This window comes from Protopterus annectens, chromosome 8.part0 (assembly GCF_019279795.1).
Source record: "Protopterus annectens isolate FY-2018-M chromosome 8.part0, PAN1.0, whole genome shotgun sequence".
In the NCBI taxonomy this organism is placed as follows: domain Eukaryota; kingdom Metazoa; phylum Chordata; order Ceratodontiformes; family Protopteridae; genus Protopterus; species Protopterus annectens.
This window is the reverse complement of record NC_056741.1, coordinates 1,636,100,859-1,636,123,228: the sequence shown is the minus strand read 5'-3', so window position 1 is coordinate 1,636,123,228 and position 22,370 is coordinate 1,636,100,859. Positions and strand designations below refer to the sequence as shown.

Here is a 22,370-nt window from a genome sequence, read left to right as displayed (position 1 = left end):
GGTGGAGTAGTCAACGGACAGGCCTCTTGACCCAAAATGGATCTGCACCACGAGAAACTTCCTCATCATCTGATCCACATCTTCTTCAGTCAAAATCCTGGATAAGCGAGACGAGGCCAGGGAAGGTGACTTTGTATGATGCCTTTCCTTAAAGGGGAAAAGCAGCCTGGAAGCTACAGGATCAATTAATATCGGGTCCTTGGCAAGATGGCAGAATCCGAAGTAGTCGGATCTGGCAGTTTTTTGGTCAGATCCGAGGATGTAGAATCCGATAACCTCTTTTTCTTCAGATCCAAGGGGGGAAGAGGTTTGAGACCTCTTCAAATCTGATTTAGATTTCTTCCTGGAAGGCTCAGAAGATGAAGCCATGGAATAGAAGCAACAGGAGATTTTGACTCCTTGGACTTAAGCTTGGGGGATTGAGCCCCTGTAATAGCGTCTCCAAAAGAAGAAGGCAGCAAACATTTCAGAATGAATTTGTTCTTTTTGTCCATTTAAGCACAAGGATTAAAATCGTGGCAGATAGAACAGTCTTCTTGTAGGTGTTGCGAACCTAAACAGTAAATGCAAAGACGGTGGGAATCTGAAACAGGCAACTTGGGCCCACACTTCGAACACTTTTGAAGTCAGAAGGGGCCTTCTCAGCCATTCTTACAAACCAAAAAGAGAAATGTGAATAGGATTTTTTTTTGTCAGTAGTAAACAAAAGAAGAATGTATTACCAACAACAGTAATTAAGAATACACTAATGTGTATAGGAAAGAATGGATAAATACCAATGATGATATTTACAGAAATACTTGAAGTACAAAGGTAAGGCATTAATAGAAAAGGGCAGAATAAGAAGTGCTGATAGAGAAATTCTAACTTATCTGGAAGAATTAGCAATGAAGCTCAAGAGCTATGGCTGACTACATCCTTTCGTGAAAAGCAACAACGAGATCTGAGGTATGTTAACAGTTGGTGCATTATGTGTAAGGGAGAAGCTCAAGGGCTTTTTGGTTACCATGAGCTTTAGTAACGGCCGAGTTGAATCTGAGGATTAGATCTGAACCCAACAGTTGAGGACAGAATGAAAATTGACAAAATCAGATCTTGTTTTACAAAAGTTATAGATATGACAGCTGCTTGCTTTTCTCTCTCCCCCTCTCTAGTGTATATACATATATATATATATATATATATATATATATATATATATATATATACACACACACACACACACACACACACACACACACACACACACACACACACACACATAGCTGACACACCTCCCGGCCTCAATGGCAATCTTAATGTTAAAAGTGCTCTCAGGTGGATCAGATAGGATGTGATGTCATTACCAACAGGTTTCCAAGTTTTAAAAGACAGCCAGTGTTCCTGTTACTTAGTATTTCTGAAGAAGTTGGATGTTGTAACACAAATGGAAGTGCTCAAATACTATGTATTAAGGTAAATTAAAGCTTTTGAACCAATTAAACCAATCTTGTCTTTTTCTTCCAAGACTATTTTTTGAGTTAATAGATAGTCTAACAGTAACCTTGCGGTAGTTTCATTTCAATATGTATATATATATATATATATATATATATATATATATATATATATATATATATATATATTTATATATATGTACACACACACACACACACACACACACACACACACACACATACACGTATATATGTGTGTGTGTATATATTATATATATAGACACACACGTGTGTGTGTGTGTGTGTGTGTGTGTGTGTGTGTGTGTGTGTGTGTGTCTGCACTGTACAATATTCAGTTGTGAAATTATTGATGCGTTTGCAGTGTGTGTGTGTGTTATTTCCAGCTGCACATATTATTGACTAATTTAATGCATTAGTGTAGTCAAAATAGGTAGGTGATTCTATGTGTCCTGAATATGGCTTTTCAACTGAGCCAACTATGCAGAATGTGCTGGAAAGGCAGTTCTTATATTAGAGCTACTAATTAATCCTGTGGCAGGCCATGCTTCCTGCCACCTCTTTTGCAGTAAGCCCATGGGTATCTCCTTTATTCCATCAATGGGCCAGCCTACCATCTGCACTCCATCTCTTTGAGATAGCGTTCAGTGTCATAAATGTGATTTGTGTGAATCCTAACATGCTACATGTGATCTGCCTACACTTTTCCTGTACTTTCTGTATGCCTGAGGTAGAATCTCAAACTTTGGTGGAGGCCTAGCAATATAGGAAATCCTAGGTCAGGGAAGGCATCATTTAAGTCATTCATCCCACAATCCTCCAACCATCTCCTCTTCTGTGTGAGACTGTTGCCTGGATTCATGTGCCCCAAATGTTAGTTTGTTTAAAACATAATTATTAACATGCCTCTCAACTGTCTAGATTTCTGTCTCAGATATTGGTCTTTTCCTCAAAACATCTGTGGTTTTCTGGCAAATCATTGAGGACTGAAGTAGATAAATAATGAAATACATTTGAGTTTCACACTTCATATCCTTCAGAAAATGCAAGCTAATGCAAAACCTTAGTAATCTAGTAACTTTCTACGTTTATAAGATATAATAAAAATATGTCCCTGATTTTGGCTCTTTGAACCACATTATTTTTTGTGTTTATCCAGATTTCTTATTATGGGACCATAATCAGCATCTAAACTGAAACAAGACTTCTGGAAGACTGTTTTTCTCCACAAGGCTCAGAGAAATTTTAACATTAGCTGTTATATCGCAGGCAGCATGATTCTAGTGTACTGCTCATGCTCTAAACTGAGTGAAGCACTATATATTTAAATAACCACAGACATATTTATATCTTAATCAGAATTCAGGCTGTAATCGAATCCAACTCTTGGAGAAATTGACATCTGACTTTTTATTGCTTTATTCTGAGCCCAAGAAACACCCCAGGAAGACAAATATGTTTTCAGTTTCATTCTGAGGCTTAACTTAAGACATGATTACTATAATTCTGCATGAATGTTCTTTTAAAAGATTTGTACACAGGAAAAAAGAATGTAAGACGGCAGCCTTTACTTTTACAACAGAGCTCTCTCCATTTAAAAAGGAATTACTTTCAGATAATTATACCCTCTTTAGTCTGCTAGTGAGAGCTTGGGTGAACAGTAACCTCTTAGGTTTCTCTTGGTCTTTTGAGCATGGGAATGAATTAGCTGGGGAACCTGACCCAACATGATATACCCCTTAAAGTTTGTCTTGACTGCATATTAAGCATCTCACTTACCTGAAAACCTTCTCTGCTCCATGAAATTTCTCTGGAAAGCTGACTCTGTGAAAAGCATGTCGAAAAGCTTATCCACGCTGAATTTAAATACCTCATTCATATACTGCCTGCCGTTCAGATCTTCATAGAATGCCTGAACCTCTCCTGAAATAAAAAAGGGGAAAACAGAAAATAAAACATTTTCTCAAGTCATCAGAACAATCCATCCTGAAACACAAACATGTATCCTACACATATCCCAGAAGGAAACTGCAGATATCGCCAGATTCTCATATTGTAGTTGTGCATAGCTGTCTGTATTGTATAATTAAACATATAACTATAAAACTTAACAAGATATTCCTGTCTTTTCTTCTCTTTCCCTTCTTAGTACTTTACAAAAATGAAGCTTCAATATTTAATTATCAATTGCAACTAGAGGACACACTTTCAGTGGAGTCCAGGGAAGAAAAGTTCTCAGACAGTGCAAGTCAATACAACTTATTAGCTATAATTATAGTTACAGGATGTAACATACAAATGACATACTGAGCTGCAGGAATTTCAACTATTACCGACATTCATTTATATCCCAACCTCAAGCCTAAGTCACAGTATCTCCAGTAGCTGCAATAATGTTCATGTGGATATCTCAGCTTCAGTTATGGGATATACTTAGGTAACGCAAGCCTTGCAGTTTAACCATTGCTACCTCCTCTTATAATGCTTGCTGTCCAGACTTCACATTTGTACTAACATCCCACAATGAACCCAACATTCTCCCTGCATGAAGCCACAAAATGCTTCTCAGTGTGATGCCTAGCTATACACTCTGGGGTTCCTAAAGATTGCTATGCTTCCTAAAATGATTCAGAAGCCAAAAGATGAGAAGTCTGTGGGTTCTGCCTCAGCTCCAGACACTTAAGTCTTGACATTTCCAAGCAGTGTAAACATTAATCAACGTGACCGAATCATCCTGACTCAATGTGGATGTAACATCTGGACAACATGTAAAAACTGACACTGGTGTGTGTGTGACACGTACTGAAGTGTTTGGTATGAGATTTAATATCTTGTGTGCCCTTTCTCCTGCTGGCTCTGATAGATATTATGAATGCCATTGACAGACCAGGATCTTTGTAGTTTTGTGATAGGGAGACAAGCCTTTGTCAGTATTAGTAGGAGAATGGCAGTTGTTATAAAATTGCAAAATAAAAAACAAAACATTGTTGCTGATTAGTTTGGATGCTATAGGGTTTGCTGGGAATTCATGAAGAGGGAAATTATTTATTTATTATTTTATTTTACATTTGTTGACCGGGCAAGTCTACCTGGATATACGTCCATTTTCAGTAGAGGCCCGGGGAGATAAGCTCCATGACACACAGATAATCTAATCGCAAGACAATAAAAAATAACTTCAGTTGTGTATACAAGTACAAATCTGGATAATACAGAAATAAAATAAAATAAATGAAAGAAAAATGTATTGTTTGCAATAAAATAATAGTGTTACGTTCAAAGAGTTATAGTTCTGTAAATGTAAGGGCATTGATCATGTTTTCAAGAGCTTTCCAATTATGTATGACATGAGGGAATAGCATACTGCTGTTCTGTGATAATGCCGAATCTATGCAAATTATGCATATAATAACTTCATAAAATTTCATAACAATAACAATTTGTGTTAGATAGCAAGTATTAGTGGCAGCACTGTGTGCCTTATTTGTTTCCATAAGATGACACAATTTGTTCACATGCATGTCACACAGCTTTTATAAAGTTATTGCAGTTATGAAAATATAGATAACAGCCATAACTATTTTAGTAAAAAAGCACATGTATCTCAAGATATCTTAATATCATCCACCATGTTTATTGTAATTTTTTACTAACATCCGCTGATTGAATACATTACCCCTAACAAGGCAGTATCATATTTGTTCATTATTAATGTAAACATGGAAATATTCCATATTTTTTCATAACTTTTTGCAAACACTCCTTAATAACTCTAGCTCAGCACATTCCATTCTGACCACTTCACTGGCATGTTTAACATATCATGCCACCTTGCTGCCTTAGTTTTATGTATGTATCTTTACCAAAAACTTCAGCAATTAGACTTTGAAAACAGTGATGTTTATACTCATTTCAGGAATAAAGGGAAGTTTCCTATAAAGATGAATATACTCTTACAGGATGCACAGAAACTGTGCTTTCCTGATGACTATATTTTTGTAAGAAGCAGTGAGTTAAGCAACAGATTAAAAGCTTTTTGGAATATTGAGTTAATTCTGGGGTCATTATTCAAGATTTAATGATTTATTACCACCATCTCCTAAACATCAGATATTTTTATGTTCTCCTTAAGATACATACGAATAAACAGACTCTGCCATAAAGCCCAATTGTTGCTGTTATAGGTTGCCTAACAGAGAGCTGTGGCTATGTTTTTATAAAACTGCTTTTATCCTCTACTAACTATGACTAGGTCATGTTTTAAGGACACTATTTTTTTTCAGTTAACCTCTGACATGCAATTAGACTGGAACTGGTATCTATGTACCATAGATGTTCATTCTCTTTACACCAATATGAAGGTGGCCTAATGGCCATTAGTATTGGTTACAGCAATCTGATGTGCATGGCTCTGAATACACTGACTTTTTGGTACAACTTACTGAGCCATTTCTAAATATGAAGTACTTACTTTAAGGATGAATGCTGTTTACAGCTTAAATGAACTGCCATGGATCAGCATTTGCCCCACTTTATGTGAACCTTTTTAAGAGATGTTTTGATATGTATATGTATGTGTGAGTGTGTTGGCAGCTGCAGTGGTGCAGTGGTTAGCATTGCCGCCTCACAGCAAGAGGTTCTCCGGTTCGATCCTTGGCTGGGGTGCCTTCTGTGCGGAGTCTGCATGTCCTCCCTGTGGTCGCGTGGGTTTCTTCCGGGTGCTCTGGTTTCCTCCCACATTCCAAAGACATGCTGTAGGTGGATTGGACACTCTAAATTGGCCCTAGGCATGAGTGTGTGTGTGCCTTCTGTGGAAGGTTAGGCTGGCAACTCGACACTGTAAAACTCCACTGACAATCATGAGCAGACAGGTGATCCGCTGTGGCGACCCCTAACCGGGAAAAGTCAAAAGAAGATGTGTGTGTGTGTGCATGTGTGTGTATATACATATATATCTATACATATATATATTTATATATGTGTATGTGTAAGCGTGTATATGTGTGTGTGTATATATATATATATATATATATATATATATATATATGTATATATATGTGTGTGTGTATGTATATATATATATATATATATATATATATATATATATATATAGGTTCATAGGTTCATAGGTTTATACTAGGCTATCTGCCCTAAGGCATTTATAAGCCTAGCCCAAATTTTTGTGGCTTACGCCACCCCTTATATGAAAAAATACTGTGCCCATTAGTTTGTTGTGCCTCTGTCCAGCAGTGACACAGAGATGATTCAGGGGTAAACCTCGATCTCCCATCCACAGGTCTAGATTTCTCTTGAACAGAGTCAGCGAGGTGCTCTGCCTCACATGGACCGGGATTTTATTCCACAGCATAGGAGTCTCTGAGTGATAAATCTATCCCTCCAGCACGTCCTATTTATATCCGTGCTAAGGTTTAAGTCGCTTGCTCTAGTGGTTTTGGTGGATTTGGATTTTTGAGGTGGAGCATGTCCATTAATTCGGGTTGGACATGGCCTTGTATGTCAGGCACATGTCACCTCTGAGCAGACGGTATGCGACTGAATAGAGCTGGAGTTTCTTCAATCTGGCAGCATATGACAGATTTTGGAGTCCCTTTATCCTTTTGGTGAGGAACTTTTGGGGTCTCTCCAATTGCTGCAGATGTCGGGTGAGATACATCCCGAATGGGGCATTGTACTCGATCATTGGTCTGATAAGTGAAGAGTACAGGGAACAATGACCTCACTAGATCTGGATGTGAATCCCTTCATGATCAGGTGGGCAATGTAGAAGGTCTTTCTAACCACTTTAGCAATGTGAGTGTCAAAAGAAAGGCCACTGTCAACCTGGGTCCCCAGGTCCCTGATAACCTCTTCTGTGCTTAGTGGATTGCCACCTATATGGTAGCTTGGGGTTACCTTGTTTTTCCCGAAGGGTATGACTATACATTTTTGGCGTTTAACTTCAGGCCATGGCTCTGGCACCAGCTATCTGTTTCTGTGAGTCCCTTCTGAAGGATATCCGTGTCCGATGCACTTTCCACTATGGCCCAGTTTGCAGTCGTCTGCAAACTTTGTCAGCCAAAGTCCTCCCATGCTGGCCTGTACTTCTGAGAAGTAGATGCCAAACAATAGGGGCCAAGGACCAAGCCCTGTGGGACACCACTTGTGACCGGCTTGGAGTCTGACACAGCGCCAGCAACTCTAACCCTGTGGGTTCTGTCCTTAAGCCAGTTTGCAACCCATCTTGTGACATATGGGTTTACATTTAAGCTGGTAAGTTTTTCTACAATACCCGAGTGGGGTATTGTGTCGAAAGCCTTGCAAGGTCAAGGTAGGCTGTATGGACTGCCTTTCCTCATCAATGGCCTTGGTGACTGTTTGAAGAAGTCGACCAAGTTCAAAAGGCATGATCTTCCCTTGACAAAGCCAAACTGGGTCGGGTCCAATGTCTGCAAGTCCCTATATCTTTGTTTATGAGCTCCATTATGATCCTCTCCATAGCTTTGCAGACTAGACTTGTTAAGCTTATGGGGCGGTAATTACCAGGGTCTGTAGAGGCGCCTTTGTGGAGTGGGACCACAGTTGCCGACGCCACTCCTTGGGCACGTATCCTGTGGTAAGGCTGAGATTAAACAGCTGCCTTATGTGCGGGGTTAATTCCTCATTTAGCTCGTGTAGCACACAGCCGGGGACACCATCCGGTCCCATTGATGCTGTGTTTTTAGCTTTAGAGAGAGCAGCTTTCACCTGCGCATTTGAGATGTCCGGGAGGCTACACTCAGCTGGGATAGTTATCTCTCCTTTAAGGGGGGAGAGGGGGGTGAAGTTTGCACTGAACCTGTCTGCCAGTATGTTGGCAATGTCTGTGGGTTCAGTGATTTTTGTATCATTTTGGACTAATTCTGAGCATGTCTGGGAGTTTCCACCCAGGTTCCTAACATAGCTGAAAAAGGCCTTATGATTGTCCTTTGAATCCATGGCAATTTTTCTCTCAAAATTGGCCTTAGTTGATTTTATGAGTGCTCGTATTTTTTACTAATAATGATCAGGGTGACTTCCCTTTTATGGATTTTGTTCTATCATGTAATAGCTTTCTCCTCTTATTGTAAAGTTTGTTAATGGCTGGGGTCCACCAGACTAGACGTTTGCCCTTTGTGGAAAGAGTCTTGGTTTTATTTGGGATTGCCTGATCCATGCAGTCCTGGAGGTGTTCATAGAAGGCATTTGTAAGGGCTTCCGAGCTTGGGTTGTGGTTTCCTCTGGCTCAGGGGCCTTGAAGGATACCACACCAGTCTTGAGTAGTGTGAAGTTTGCTTTAGAGAAGTTCTTCACTATGGTCTTTTTGTTTGGGGTGGGGCGGATGTGGATTTCCAGTGAGATTAGTTTATGATCAGATCTCACCAATGAGGGATATACTTCCGTGTGGAGCATTTTGTCCCCATGTTTGTGACAATGAGATCTAGTATATTTTCTCCTCTCGTGGGAACAGTGACTAGCTGTTCCATGGCATTTGAATTTATGAACTCCAGGAACCGTTGGGCTAGAAAGTTAGGGCTTGAGTAATGTTCCCAGTCTATATTCGGGTAGTTGAAGTCACCCAATATGATGGTGTTTGGAGATACATTTATACCCTCCAGTGTCTTCAGGAAGGCTGTGTGGGGTTCCTGAGTTTGAGAGGGTGGCCTGTAGCATGCTACAATTTGTAGAGCAGTTTTGCCTATGGTTAGTTGCACCTGGATGGTTTCCAAAGCTTTGTGCTTTATCAGCCATAGTGAGTTAGGCCTTCTGCCCTTCCTCTGCTGTTTTTGAAAAACCTGCTGAGAGACTACAAAAGATAAGTGCTTATTTTCAACTGTTTTCTGCACTTATAATTATCTAAAACAATATTTGCTGCATATCTGTTTAAACTGTGCAACTGTTTTTAGGCTTAGTGAATTGAATACCTCTGTTCTGATATTTGTCTCCTTTTTATTTTCTCTGCTTGTTCTATTCATTTTACTTGTTGCAGCACTTGAAAAACATGGAGCTGAATCTAGTACTGTTTGTGACCTTTGGAACTTGTAGTATGGTTTATCTTTTGTCTAGAGAGGCCTAGTTGTTGCTTTGTGGGAGGGAGTTTCAGTTTTGTCTGATCTGGCTAGAGTTACTGCTACAGGGCTCTGTTCAATGTGTTTTTGATTAGATAAATTGAACTTTGGCCAGTTCCTGTTTCTCTGCTTGAAATAGCCAGTATTTAAAGCAGTGTGTGCTTGTTTGCTCAAAGCTGCAGTGAGTTAGTTCTTCTGACCTTGGTCTGCTGTTTTCCAAAAACCTGCTGTGAGACTACAAAATATAAGTGCTTATTTTCAACTGTTTTCTGCACTTCTGATCAACTAAAACAATATTTGCTGCATATCTGTTAGACTGTGCAACTGTTTTCTAGGCTTAGTGAATTGAATCCTGACCTCTGTTCTGAACTTGTATCCCCACCCACCAAACTGTTGTTGTGGTTTTAAAGCTTGGTGGCTTTTGAGTTGCCCGCCTCTACTATAAATATGATACTGCTAGTCCCACTGCATCAGCTCACACTACTGAGTAAGGCCCACCCATGGCATCAGCTCATTCTACTGAGTACAGAGTGATCAATCGTGAAGGCCCACCCCTTTTGCTTCTTAACCTTGAATTATCTTCTGTCTCTTCACTTTCTACTTAAAAACATATTGTCCCTCTTCCTACTTCATTTTGCTGCTTGTGCTTAGGTGTTCAACTGCATTTAGTTTGCTACATGTTTTACTGCTTGTCGGTAGCCTGATTAAACTGATGGCAGTGTTCTACTGAATTACTGCTTTATTTGAGCTGTTTTTTACTGTTGTGACTGTGAGCTAATTTATCACAAATGTAATGTTTTAAAACAATTTACTGATTAACTGTATTTCATTACTGTTTAACTGTATTTTTCTTACTATGAGTTCTATTGTTGTCTGTAAATGGTGAATCTGTGCTTTTTTGTGAGTTTTACTATATTTTTACCCTTAAATTGAGTAGCATAGTCTGGATACAAGGTTTGCTGCATCCAGAGCTGTTTGTTTTTGCCTTCCATGTTTCTTGCAGCCATCTTGTGTTTGCCATTTGTGCTTCTGGCAGCCATCTTATGTTGGTACAGGCCCATCTCCTCTGCTAGTGAGAATAGCAGGGCTACCTGGACCTTGTCAGCACAAGCTGGTAAAGAAAGTAGAGGCTAGCAGGATTGGCTAGATTTCTGTGCTACTAGAATCTTCTACTTTTTGAGGTATTTAAACCACATGTTTGAGCTGGTTTGGGCTTGTTTGCATGTCATGCACTGCAGATGTACTGTTTTAACCCACTGTGATGTAGTCCAGCTACAAATTTCCCTTAGTAGCACTCATGTGATTACCTAGTAGTACTCCTCTTAGACTTTCCACCCTTTACCCCTTAGCTCTCTTTGGCCTCTCTCCCTCAGATCCTGACAAATATGGATGGACAATTATCTACTGATTCTCCTGCCAGTCTGGTTGATATGGGCATCCTGAGACAGTGTAGTAACTGACTCATGTACATGAACAACCCTCTACTACTACCACCTAGGAACACAATTTATGAGAGATGCAATTACATTAAAAACCTAGAGTCTATGCTGTCTCCCTCACAAGCCAGTATATCTGGCACTGAGAAAGTTGTCAACACAAACACATCTCAAATACCACCCTCACCTACACAACACACACCCACACATACGGAGGTCCTCAACAAAAACATACCCAAACAAAAGAGACCTCCGAAGCAAAAACACGTGAACTTCCCTACCCACCACACCAGACATAGTCCACACACCTGTGTCTCACAGCCACTAAGGCCTAAACATAACCCCAACATATTAGTCATAGGAGACTTCATTGTGAGACACACAGATGTGCCCCTCCAGGCTGGATAAGGAAAAAGTCACAGTTAGTTGATTGTCAGGTGCCAGAATCTGCCATATCACCAATGCACTCAAGTCTGTCAACAACAGGTGCTGTTATGACTCTCTCTTAGTCCATGTTGGCATGAATATCTTGAGACATACCTCCCTGGACTATATGAAGGGCAATATGCTCGAGCTCACCAAATACGTATCCCAGGCAGGTATGTTCCTAGATTTAAGATACATTCTATCGTCACCCAGAATGATGCCTCAATACAAACAGAAAATAATTGACTTTAACAATTGGCTTAGTTTCTGGTGTCATTCCAAGGGGATCCAGTACCTGACAGCCTGGGAAGACATGATCAACAGACCATGATGCTTTGTCTGACACAGCTTGCATCTGTATCCCCTGGGCTTCAGGCTTCTGGCAAAGGCTCTTGCCTCCCCCATAGTGCCTTTTTTAGGCATTGCCATGAGGTCAAAATTACCAACATGAAAATGTCATCAAAATGCAAATTAAAGGTCAAGCTGCTAAATGCTATGAGTCTAGACATGAAACTGTGCTCATTGCAAGCATTGTTAACCCTGGAAGATGCTGACATTTGTCCAGTCATAGAAACCTGGTTCAAAGCCATGGTGAGCACCCCAGCCATACCAGGTTACTCATCCTACCATACATTCAGACTCCAAACTGTCGGCATCAAAGCGAAAGGAAGTGGAGTTGCAATATATATTACAGACATACACACCTCCAGGCTGGTCAAACAGAATGACACACAGGAGACAATCCAGGTGCAGTTAACCATGGACAATACCCATTATCCAAATCATAGCTAGCTACAGGCCCCCAACTTTGACTCAAGATGCCCACTCCACCTATCTGGACCTCTTTGAATCTATCAGGATTCAACCCTTTACCCTGATCCTGGTCAACTTTAACTATCCAACCATAGACTGTAAGAACTACTTATGCCAAAACACAAATGCCATGAGATTCCTTCTTTTCATCAATGCAAATGCCTTGGACCAGCTGGTCGACACTCCCACAAGAGGTGATAATGTCACGGACTTGGTATTAACCAACATGAGTAACCACTGCAGCATGCCTACAGTGTCATCCTCCCTGGTAATATCCAACCACACAGTGGTCACTTTCAAAGTCACAATCTCTCCCGACCCCCCCCCCCCCCCAGCTAGGGTCAAACAAAAAATCTTCTCCAAAGCTGATCACAACCTCCTGAGGGAGGATATAAACAGCTGCACAGCTCCCTCCCTCTCCACAGGAACTGGCATATATGTCCAAACCTACACCAAAGTACTATACAAGCATTTACATAGCTGCATGGAATCAGGAATACCCAACAGGACAAAATCCTCCTCCTCAAGGAAGAGTAAACCTGTCTAGTGGACATCTGCAATAAATTAACTCTATAATAAAAGAAAAAAAATTGCTGTCCAGGACCAAGAAGGTGCAGGTGCCTAATTGGAAGCAATCTCTCCTTAGCCTGAACAATCAAATAAGGACACTAGTGAATCCTCTGAAGCAAGCTTTGAGTCCAAACCAGCCACATCTACTAAAGATAATCATAAGGCTTTCTTCACATATGTCCGCAATCTCAAAGGAAGCATACAGATCTGCTTAGAACTGGTAGACAAGGACACTACATACACAAATGCCACAGATATAGCCAACCTGCTGGCAGACAGGTTCAGTGAAAACTTCACCCGTCTGTCCCCCCCATCAGTAAATCAGGACATCCCCAGCACCTGCTCCCCTCACCATATCTCTAGGGAGCAAGTCATCATTGCCCTCTCAAAGGCAAAAAATACACCCTCCATGGGACCTGATAACATCACCAGCTGCATACTACATGAACTCAGGCAGGAACTCGCAGCACCATTAGGCACCCTATTCAACCAAAGCCTGAGTACCGGCTTCGTCCCAGCCAAGTGGAGGACAGCCACTGTCATCCCTTTGCACAAAGGTGGGGCATCCACCAATCCAGGATATTATAGACCCATCAGCCTAACCAGAATGATCTGCAAGGCCATGGAACGGATTATCACGGACCTCATTAACAATGACATTGGCAACCTCCAAAGACTCAATCCCACACTGTTTGTTTTCATCAAGGGGAGATCATGCCTGTTAAATTTGATCAACTTCTTTGAGACAGTCACCAAACCCATGGATGAGGGGAAAACAGTGCACATCATCTACCTTAACCTGGCCAAAGCCTTCGATACTGTTCCCCATTCTGGTATAACAGATAAACTCTCTCAACTAGGCATCAATCCATATGTTACCAGATGGGTAGCAAACTGGCTCACTGGTAGAACCCACCTAGTCAAAATATGGGAAGACACTTCAAGCAGTAGACCTGTAATGAGCAGTGTACCCCAAGGGATCGGTTTTGGGACCTCTGTTGTTTGGGATATACTTTTTTTGAGGTGCAGGCCAAAATCAGTGGGCTATGGCTGACCAAGCTTGCAGATGACTGCAAGCTGGCCACTGTCATCCCTTCCTCTAGTTATGTGGACATCCTCCTCGAGGATCTTACCCAAAGAAATTACTGGCACCAGAAACATGGACTCAAACTGAATGCCAAAAAATGCATCATCATCCCCTTTGGGGAGAGTGACGTCCCCAATAATTATCACATTAATAACAAGGCCCTAAGCACGCAATCAGTTGTGAGGGACTTGGGCATCCAGATTGAGAACAAACTGACTTTTGACCACCATATTGCCTCCATTGTATAGAAAGCTTTCTACATGGCCCACCTCATTAGTAAGGGTATCTCATCCAGAGATAAGGAAGTCATAACATCCCTCTATTCCTGCCTTATAAGACCCGTTATTGAGTACAATGCCCCTTTTGGCATGTAACTCACAAAGCACATGCAGCAGCTGGACAGACCGCAGAGGTTTCTCACCAGGAGAATCCAGGGCCTCAAACATCTACCCTATACTCTACAACAGAAGAAAGAAACTGTTGCAAAAAAGAGTAAAATCTCATGATTGGAGGAACTCCGTAGTCAGCCTCAGTAAGAAGATGAGATCCCTCATAAAATCCTCCAAAGCTAGTTACGAAAACAAACTCGCCACTGATTCTAAAGACAACCACAAAGCATTCTATAGCTATGTCAAGAATCTCAATGGCAACACTCAGACCTGCTCTTAGTTACAGCACAACGGCACTAAATATACAGAACCAAATGATATTGCCAACATCCTGGCAGATAGGTTCAGTGCTAACTTTACCCCTCTCTCATCCACTAAAGGGCCCATCTCTATACTGGAAGAATGCAAAGTACCTGTGATCATGGCTGCACAGGTAAAAAACACACTCTCCAAAGCCAAGAACACAGCATCCATGGGACCTGACAACATCTCAGGCTGCATTCTACATGAACTACAGAACGGACTGGCACCCCACCTAAGTACCACGTTCAATCATAGCCTCACCTCAGGCTTTGTACCCACTAAATGGCGCACAGCAACAATTATCCCACTCAACAAAGGGGGAGCCACCACGGACCCCGGGAACTACCGCCCCATTAGCCTGATGAGCCTGGTCTGCAAGGCTATGGAGCGTATCATCATAGAACTTATAAACAATGACATTGGTAATCTCCAAACTCTGGACCCTACCCAGTTCTGGTTTGTAAAAGGCAGATCATGTCTCCTAAACCTGATAGACTTCTTTGAAGCGGTCACCAAAGCTGTAGATGAGGGTAAGGTGGTACACACAGCCTATCTAGATCTCGCCGAGGCTTTCGACACCATCCCCCACTCTGGAATTATAGACAAACTCACTAAACTAGGTATAAATCCCTATGTCACAAGATGGGTTGCCAACTGGCTCACTGACCGAACCCACACTGTGAAAGTAGCAGACTCTAAATCCATCTTCAGATCAGTGACAGGTGGAGTACCACAGGGTTCAGTCCTAGGTCCTCTCCTGTTTGGTATCTACTTCTCTGAAGTACAAGCTAACACAGAATGTCTTTGGCTAACAAAGTTCACAGATGACTGCAAACTAGGAGCCATAATCAAATCTCCTAACAATGTGGACATCCTACAAAAGGGCCTCACTGAGACAGATGCCTGGTGTCAAAGCCATGGCCTCAAGCTCAATGCCAAAAAGTGCATTGTCATCCCTTTTGGTAAAAACTCTGTACCCATGAACTACCACATAGGCGGTAGTCTACTTAACACCAAAAGTGTGATAACAGACCTTGGGACACAGGTGGACAGTAGTCTCTCCTTTGATAATCACATCACCACAGTAGTCAGGAAATCCTTCTATGTGGCACACCTCATCACAAAAGGTTTCTCATCCAGGAAAAAAGAGGTCATTGTTCCCCTCTACTCATCACTCATTAGACCTATTAAAGAGTACAATGCCCCTTTTGGTATGTACCTCACAAGACATCTACAACAACTGGAAAGTCCACAGAAATACCCCACAAAGAGGATTACTGGCCTCAAACAGATGCCCTACGCAGACCGTCTCAAAAAACTTCAGCTTTACTCTGTCGCATATCGTCTACTCAGAGGCGATCTCTGCTTAACATACAAAGCTATATCAAACCCCGAACTGTTGGACATGCTCCACATAAAGAAATCCCAATCCCTCCGAGCTGCATGCTCTACGGACCTAAACCTTGTCACCACAATAAACAGAACATGCTGGAGGGATAATTCCTATCTCAGAGACTTCCCACACTCTGGAACAAACTATCTATCTATATCAAACAAAGCTCCTCATTAGCACTCTTCAAGAAAAATCTTGATGATTGGATGGGAGATAGGAAATTCACCCCGGGGATCACTTCTGTGGCTCTGCTTGACAGGGGCACAGGAAAATAATTTTCTTGGGTGGCAAAAGCCATGGTACTGTTTGGCTAGGCTTATATAGGCCCTAGGGCCAATAGCCTAGTACCTACCTATACAAATAGGTTGAAAGCCTTGCTCCTCTACTCAGTCTCATACAGACTCCTCAGAGGTGACCTCTGTCTGGCATACAAAGCAATGTCCGACCCTGCCTTGATGGGACTGCTGCATATCCGCAAGTCAGGCTCCACTCAAATAACCCACACACACAACCTCAGTCTGGTCTGTGACATCAACAGGACTTGTTGGTGGGACAGATTTGTGTCTCAGAGAATCCCCCATCTGTGGAACAGACTCCCTTTCCACATCAAGCATAGTACCTCATTAACCCTTTTAAGTGCAACCTGGATAACTGGATGCAGAAAGTACAGTTGTGTACACTTACCATAAATGTAGATGTTTGAGTGTATTCACTGTTGCAGTCATTACATTTGGGGTAATCTGCTGGCAGGTTGCCCTCAGTCAGCCTGAATTCCAAAGTCTTGGGTCCTACGTTGGTTGTTGTCTTCTCTTCCATGACGTCAGGTCGTCAGGGGTATAAAACATGCAGCCGACACCATTTTCTTTAGTTTTTCTTGCCCCCGATGTCAGGTGCCCCCAAAAACGTAGCAATATTATATATATATATATATATATATATATATATATATATATATATATATATATATACACATGCATCAGTATAAACTTTACCTTCATCTACAAGCAAATACACCGCATAGGTTGTAGGAGATAGAGAAGGAAAGATAAACTGTAGAATGACAGGGGGATGGTGGGAGGGTAACCTGGACTGCAACAGTGAATACACTCGAACATCTACATTTATGGTAAGTGTACACAACTGTACTATGTTCTTCGTGTTTCACTGTTGCATTTGGGTAGAATCCCAAAGCTATGGCTGGAAGGCTGGAGCTAAAAAGCATTAGGTGCGGCTATAAGGCCCTGCAGCACTGCAGTGGCAAAGCCTGCCCTGGACTTAGAGTAGAGAGGCAAATGGTAATGCTTTGTAAAAGTGTGAACAGAACTCCAAGTAGCAGCCTCTAGAATGTCTTTGGTTGGTACTCCTCTGAGAAAGGCTGCTGAACTAGCTGCAGCTTTGGTGGAATTTGACCTAATGCCCTTGGGCACAGGTTTACCATGGTGTAAGTAACAGAAACGGATGCAGTGGCTTATCCACTTTGAAACTGTCTGCTTTGAAATAGCCTTTCCTTGTGATCCTGCAGCATATGACACTAGTAATTGCTCAGTTTTTCTTAGAGCTTTTGTCCTGCTCAAGTAGAATCTTAGCTGTCTGTGTACGTCCAAGGAATGCAGAATTCTCTCTCCTTTGTTCTGCGGATTTGGATAAAAAGTTGGCAGATGAATTGTTTGGTTAAGAGCCACACTGGAAACCACCTTAGGCATAAAAATAGGATTTGTCCTCAGAGACACCCTGTCTGGGTAAAATATGATAAAAGGCTCTACAGCCATGAGGGCCTATAGCTCTGAAACTCTTCTTGCTGAAGTAATTGCTAGTAGCAGAGCTGTCTTCCATGATAAGAACTTTATATCAGCAGTAGCAGCTGGTTCAAATGGAGGGAGGGTGATCTTTTCCAACACATAACTGAGGTCCCATGCAGGTAATGGTGATCTTCTAGGAGGCCTTAAATTTATGGCTCCTCTAAGATACTGCTTTAGGAAAAGGATGCAAAAAGATTGGTGGCTCTGTATAGTAATGAGCCGAAATGGCAGAGGCATGGATCTTGATTGATGAGAAAGATAGGCCTTTGTCAAGCATCTCAGTTAAGTATTGTAATATCTGAGGAATATGTGGTTCTGCTGTATCAGTTCCTTGTGCTTGATTCCAAGCACAGAATCTCTTCCATTTGCCAGCATAAGATTTTCTAGTACTAGGACTTCTGGCTTCCAAAATGACATCCATCACAGCTTTACTGAAAGGTGTCATTTGTATGATTACATGATTAGCCATACTGCCAGGTTCAGGGTCTGTAGTTGATTTTGCAGGATCTGATTGTGGGGCAGTAGTTGTGGTCTTTGAGGCAAGGTCCAAGCTGGGTATTGAGACAGGTTCCTTAGGATTGGGTACCAGTATTGGCGGGGCCAGTCCGGGGCAATTAATATCATCTTTGGCTTCTCTTGCCTGACTTTTAGGAGGACCTTGGGTAGAAGAGGCAGAGGAGGAAAGGCATAAACTGATAGGTTTTTCCAACTGAAGGATAGGGCGTCCACTTTCCAAGCTTGTCTGTGATAAGTCCTTGTGCAGAATCTTTTCAATTGATAATTTTGAGGAGAGGCAAATAGATCTATGTCTGGGCTCCCCCATTTCTCTGTTATCATGCTGAAGACTTGTGGATTTAGTTTCCACTCGTGAGGATCCATAAGGTTTCTGCTTAAATCGTCTGCCAGAGTGTTTTGTTTTCCTGGCAGGAATTGAGCTTGAAGATGTATTTGGTAGGTCAAAGCTGTGTCCCACAGTGTCATGGCTAATCTGCAAAAGGAGGTATGAGTGTGTGCCCCCTTGCTTGTTTATATACCACATGACTGTGGTGTTTATCAGTAGTTGTCCTGGATGAAGTAAGTCCTTGAAGGCTGTTAGGGCATTTTGAACAGCTGGCATCTCTTTCTGGTTGATATGTAGATGCATTTGTTTTGGTGCCCATATGCCCTGAATGCATTTTCCTGCCATGTGGGCCCCCCAGGCATAATCTGATGCGTCTGTTGTTAAGGTTTGGCTGGCAGGGAGTAGAGTGAAGGGCCATCCCATGTTTTGGTGACAGGCCTTTGCCTACCATAGAAACTTCTGTTGCAGGCAGGGAATGAGAGAAATCATTGTTTTAAGACTGTGTGAATGTTGACTCCATAAACTTTTTAGATACCATTGAAATTTCCTCATATGCAGTCTTGCATATGGAATTAGTAGGATGCAGGATGCCATGAAGCCCAGAGCCTGCAGAATTTGTCTTGCAGAAGACTGGGTTTTTGTTGCCATCAGTTCGAAGTAAGTAGTCAGTTGCCTTTGTCTGGCATGAGGTAAGCCATCTGGGCAGTTGTATTCAAGCTTGCACCCAGGAATGTTATCTTTTGAGAGGGTACTAGTTGTGATTTCTTTTCGTTTATTGTGTACCCTAAGCATGTTAGAAGCCTTTTCACAAACACCAGGTGTCGTAGAAGAGTGTCCTTGTTGTCTGCTCGAATGAGACAGTCGTCCAAGTAAGGATATATTTGTATACTTCTTTGTCTGCAAAATGCAATTACTGGTGCCAGGCACTTTGTAAAGACCCTGGCGCAGTAGATAAGCCAAAGGGCAGTGCAGACAATTGGTAATGCATTAAGCCAGCCTTGAATCTGAGGTATCTTCTGCATGACTGTCTTATTGGTACATGCAGGTATGCCTCTTGTAGGTCTAAAGTCACTAGCCAAGCATTCTTGCCCAGCATGGGCAGAAGCTGCTGCAAAGAGAGCGTTTTGAATTTTGGAATGTCCAGGTATGTGTTCAAAATCGATAAATCCAGTATTGGCCACCAGGCCTTGTCCTTTCTGGGTACCAAGAACAGTCTTGAGTAAAAACCTTGTCCTTTTTCCTGTTCTGATACTGTTTGAATGGCCCCCATATCCATGAGGAATGTAACCTGTTTCTGTGCCTCTGCCCATTGATTTTTTGGCAGATCTGGCCAACCATTTGTCATTGGCAGAGTGTGGAAATGGAATCTGTATCCCTGTGATGCAATGTTTAGTACCCACTTGTTCTGGGTTATTAACTGCCAATTTTGAGTAAAAAGTACTAATTTTCCCCCTATGGGTGCTGCCAAAAGATAAGTGCTTGGTGTAGGCAGAGGGAAGTTATTGGGATTGCTTTCTGTAGGTTTGCGCCTTATCTCCTCCAGATTTGGAGGTGGATGTGTCCCATTGTTTTGACCTGCTTGCGCCTGGTATCTGGAACCCTTAGGGCATCTGGATTTGCTCCTATGTGCTCTGTCTGACACAGGAAAGGACCATTTTTTTTTGTAGGCCAGTGTCTACTGAATCTGGGTGGCTGCACTTTTAAGAAGTCTTTAACAGTTTGCATAGACTTAGCTTTGTCTTCCATTTTCTTTAAAACCTCTTCTGCCTTAATACCAAACAGAGAATCATGCTGTAAAGGTGCATCTAGCAATTTAGCTTTAACATGGTCAGGCAAATTTTGTTCCTTTAACCAGGCATGCCTCCTAATCACAGATCCAGTAACTGCGGACCTGCAGGAGGCCTCTAAAGAATCAAAACCACATTGCAAAGTATGCTTTCCAACTTGTTCAGCTGCATGCAATAATTCCTGCAATTTTTTTATTTTCTGCACATTCTGAAATCAACATAATTTTCTGTTTCAGCAATCCCATAACATGTTGTTGGTACTTAAGCATATGAAATTGACAGTTTAAGGCCCTGATTGCCAAGGTTGCAGATGTATAAACCTTTTTCCCTATCTGTCCAGTGCCCTTGAATCCCTGTCAGAGGGGGTAGGGTTTTTTGCTGTTGAGGCCTTAACTCCCTTTGGGCCCTGTGAAAGAGTTTCAGGATCAGCAGCAGGGTTTCTAAATAAAAATTTATGAGAGTCAGGGACTCTGTAATATCTGTCAGGCTTACTGGGAGCCGGAAGTATGAGTCAGGGGTCAAGCTTGACTCCGAAAACACATCATCCACAATGTCTAAAACAGGAGAAATGGCTAAAGGCTTGTGCTGAGGGAGAAGAAGGAAATCCCTGAGCCTCTTTTTTGATTCTGAGAAGTCCTGACTCTCCCAGTGAAAATGCTCCCTCAAAGTATGCAAGGTTTCCCCAAATGAATAATCCTCAGGAGGAGATGCAGATGGAATAGACTCTTCAGCATCAGAATCCTCATAGGAAGATATAGATAATTCCTGATCAGAAGAGGAATCAGAAGAAAAAGAAACCTGATCTGAAGATTCATAATCAGTGTCTTGCCTAGGCCTCTTATCTGGAGGGGGATGGGTACCCCTGATCAAGGTAATAAGGTCTTCAGCCATTTAGATAATCTGTTTTTTAGGCATGAAGGCCTGTGCACATGGCTCATGTGTCAGATTTTTAGTTTTAGAAGTTGTTTTTGTCTTTGGTTTTGCAGCTGTCATCGGTTTGATGTACAAATGTTGAGGTCTGAATACACCCTCAGAAGCTGGTGCCTACTCAGCGGCTCCTGACCCATCTGAGGGAGATACATCCGTCGGTCCAATACCTTGAGTATCTTGTGGCATGCCGGACTCCACATGGGTGTGGGTAGAGGCCTGCAACTCGAAGGTAGCGGGTATCAAGGGCTGCAAAGGCGCCTCACTGAGAACCGGTAACTGACTTAGGAGAAGCTTTGTCGTCGGTTTTGGATCTCGACTGCCTTTCTCTATCCTTTTCTTTGCATTTTTTTTATGTACTCCGGTAGTCCGATTGCTATCCGACGAAATTTCTGGGTAGTTAAATCTGTTTCCAAAATACTTTGATGCAAAAATATACCGACGCTTAATAGTGCGTTGGTTAAATCTAGCACAAAACTGACAGCCAGGCACGTTGTGATCAGGGCCTAGGCAAGGAATACAGTATAAATGGAAAACCTTATGAGGTATTTGCTTCCCACAAGTAATACAATTATTAACTTTTTCTGACATCGGTAAAAAGCAAGAAAAAAGTTTCCCCAACGGGGTACTTAGCTTTAGTGAAGACTTCGGTTTTGAAACTCAAACTCGAATATTTCAGTAGTTGGCCGACCGGCACTTGCGAAATGTTTCTGCTTCGGGCACCGCGCGGCAAGAATGACTGAAGAAAATGGCGTCGGCTGCATGTTTTATACCCCTGACGACCTGACATCATGGAAGAGAAGACAGCAACCAACGCAGGACTCAAGACTTTGGAATTCAGGACAACTGAGGGCAACATGCCAGCAGATTACCCCAAATGTAATGACTGCAACAGTGAAACATGAAGAACATCAGAAAATACACCCCTGGGATTCCACCTGTGTCGCTGCTGGACGGGGGCATCAGGTGCTGACTTGTCGGAACATGGGTTAAAGTCTTGGCTACGCTTACAACGGCCTCAGGGCCAATAGTCTGGTAACTTCCTATGATCCTATGTAAAT

The 22,370-nt window shown here is 42.0% G+C and overlaps 1 protein-coding gene across 1 annotated transcript in view; it reads right to left on the bottom strand.

Annotated features, from left to right (window-relative positions):
- Window positions 1-22,370, bottom strand: part of LOC122808522 (protein Aster-B-like) — a 1,382,984-nt gene that overhangs the window by 652,094 nt on the left and 708,520 nt on the right. Inside the window, exon 10 of the mRNA XM_044079476.1 lies at window positions 3,234-3,377. Within this exon, the coding sequence (XP_043935411.1) occupies window positions 3,234-3,377 (144 nt within the window). The remainder of the gene's footprint in view (window positions 1-3,233; window positions 3,378-22,370) is intronic.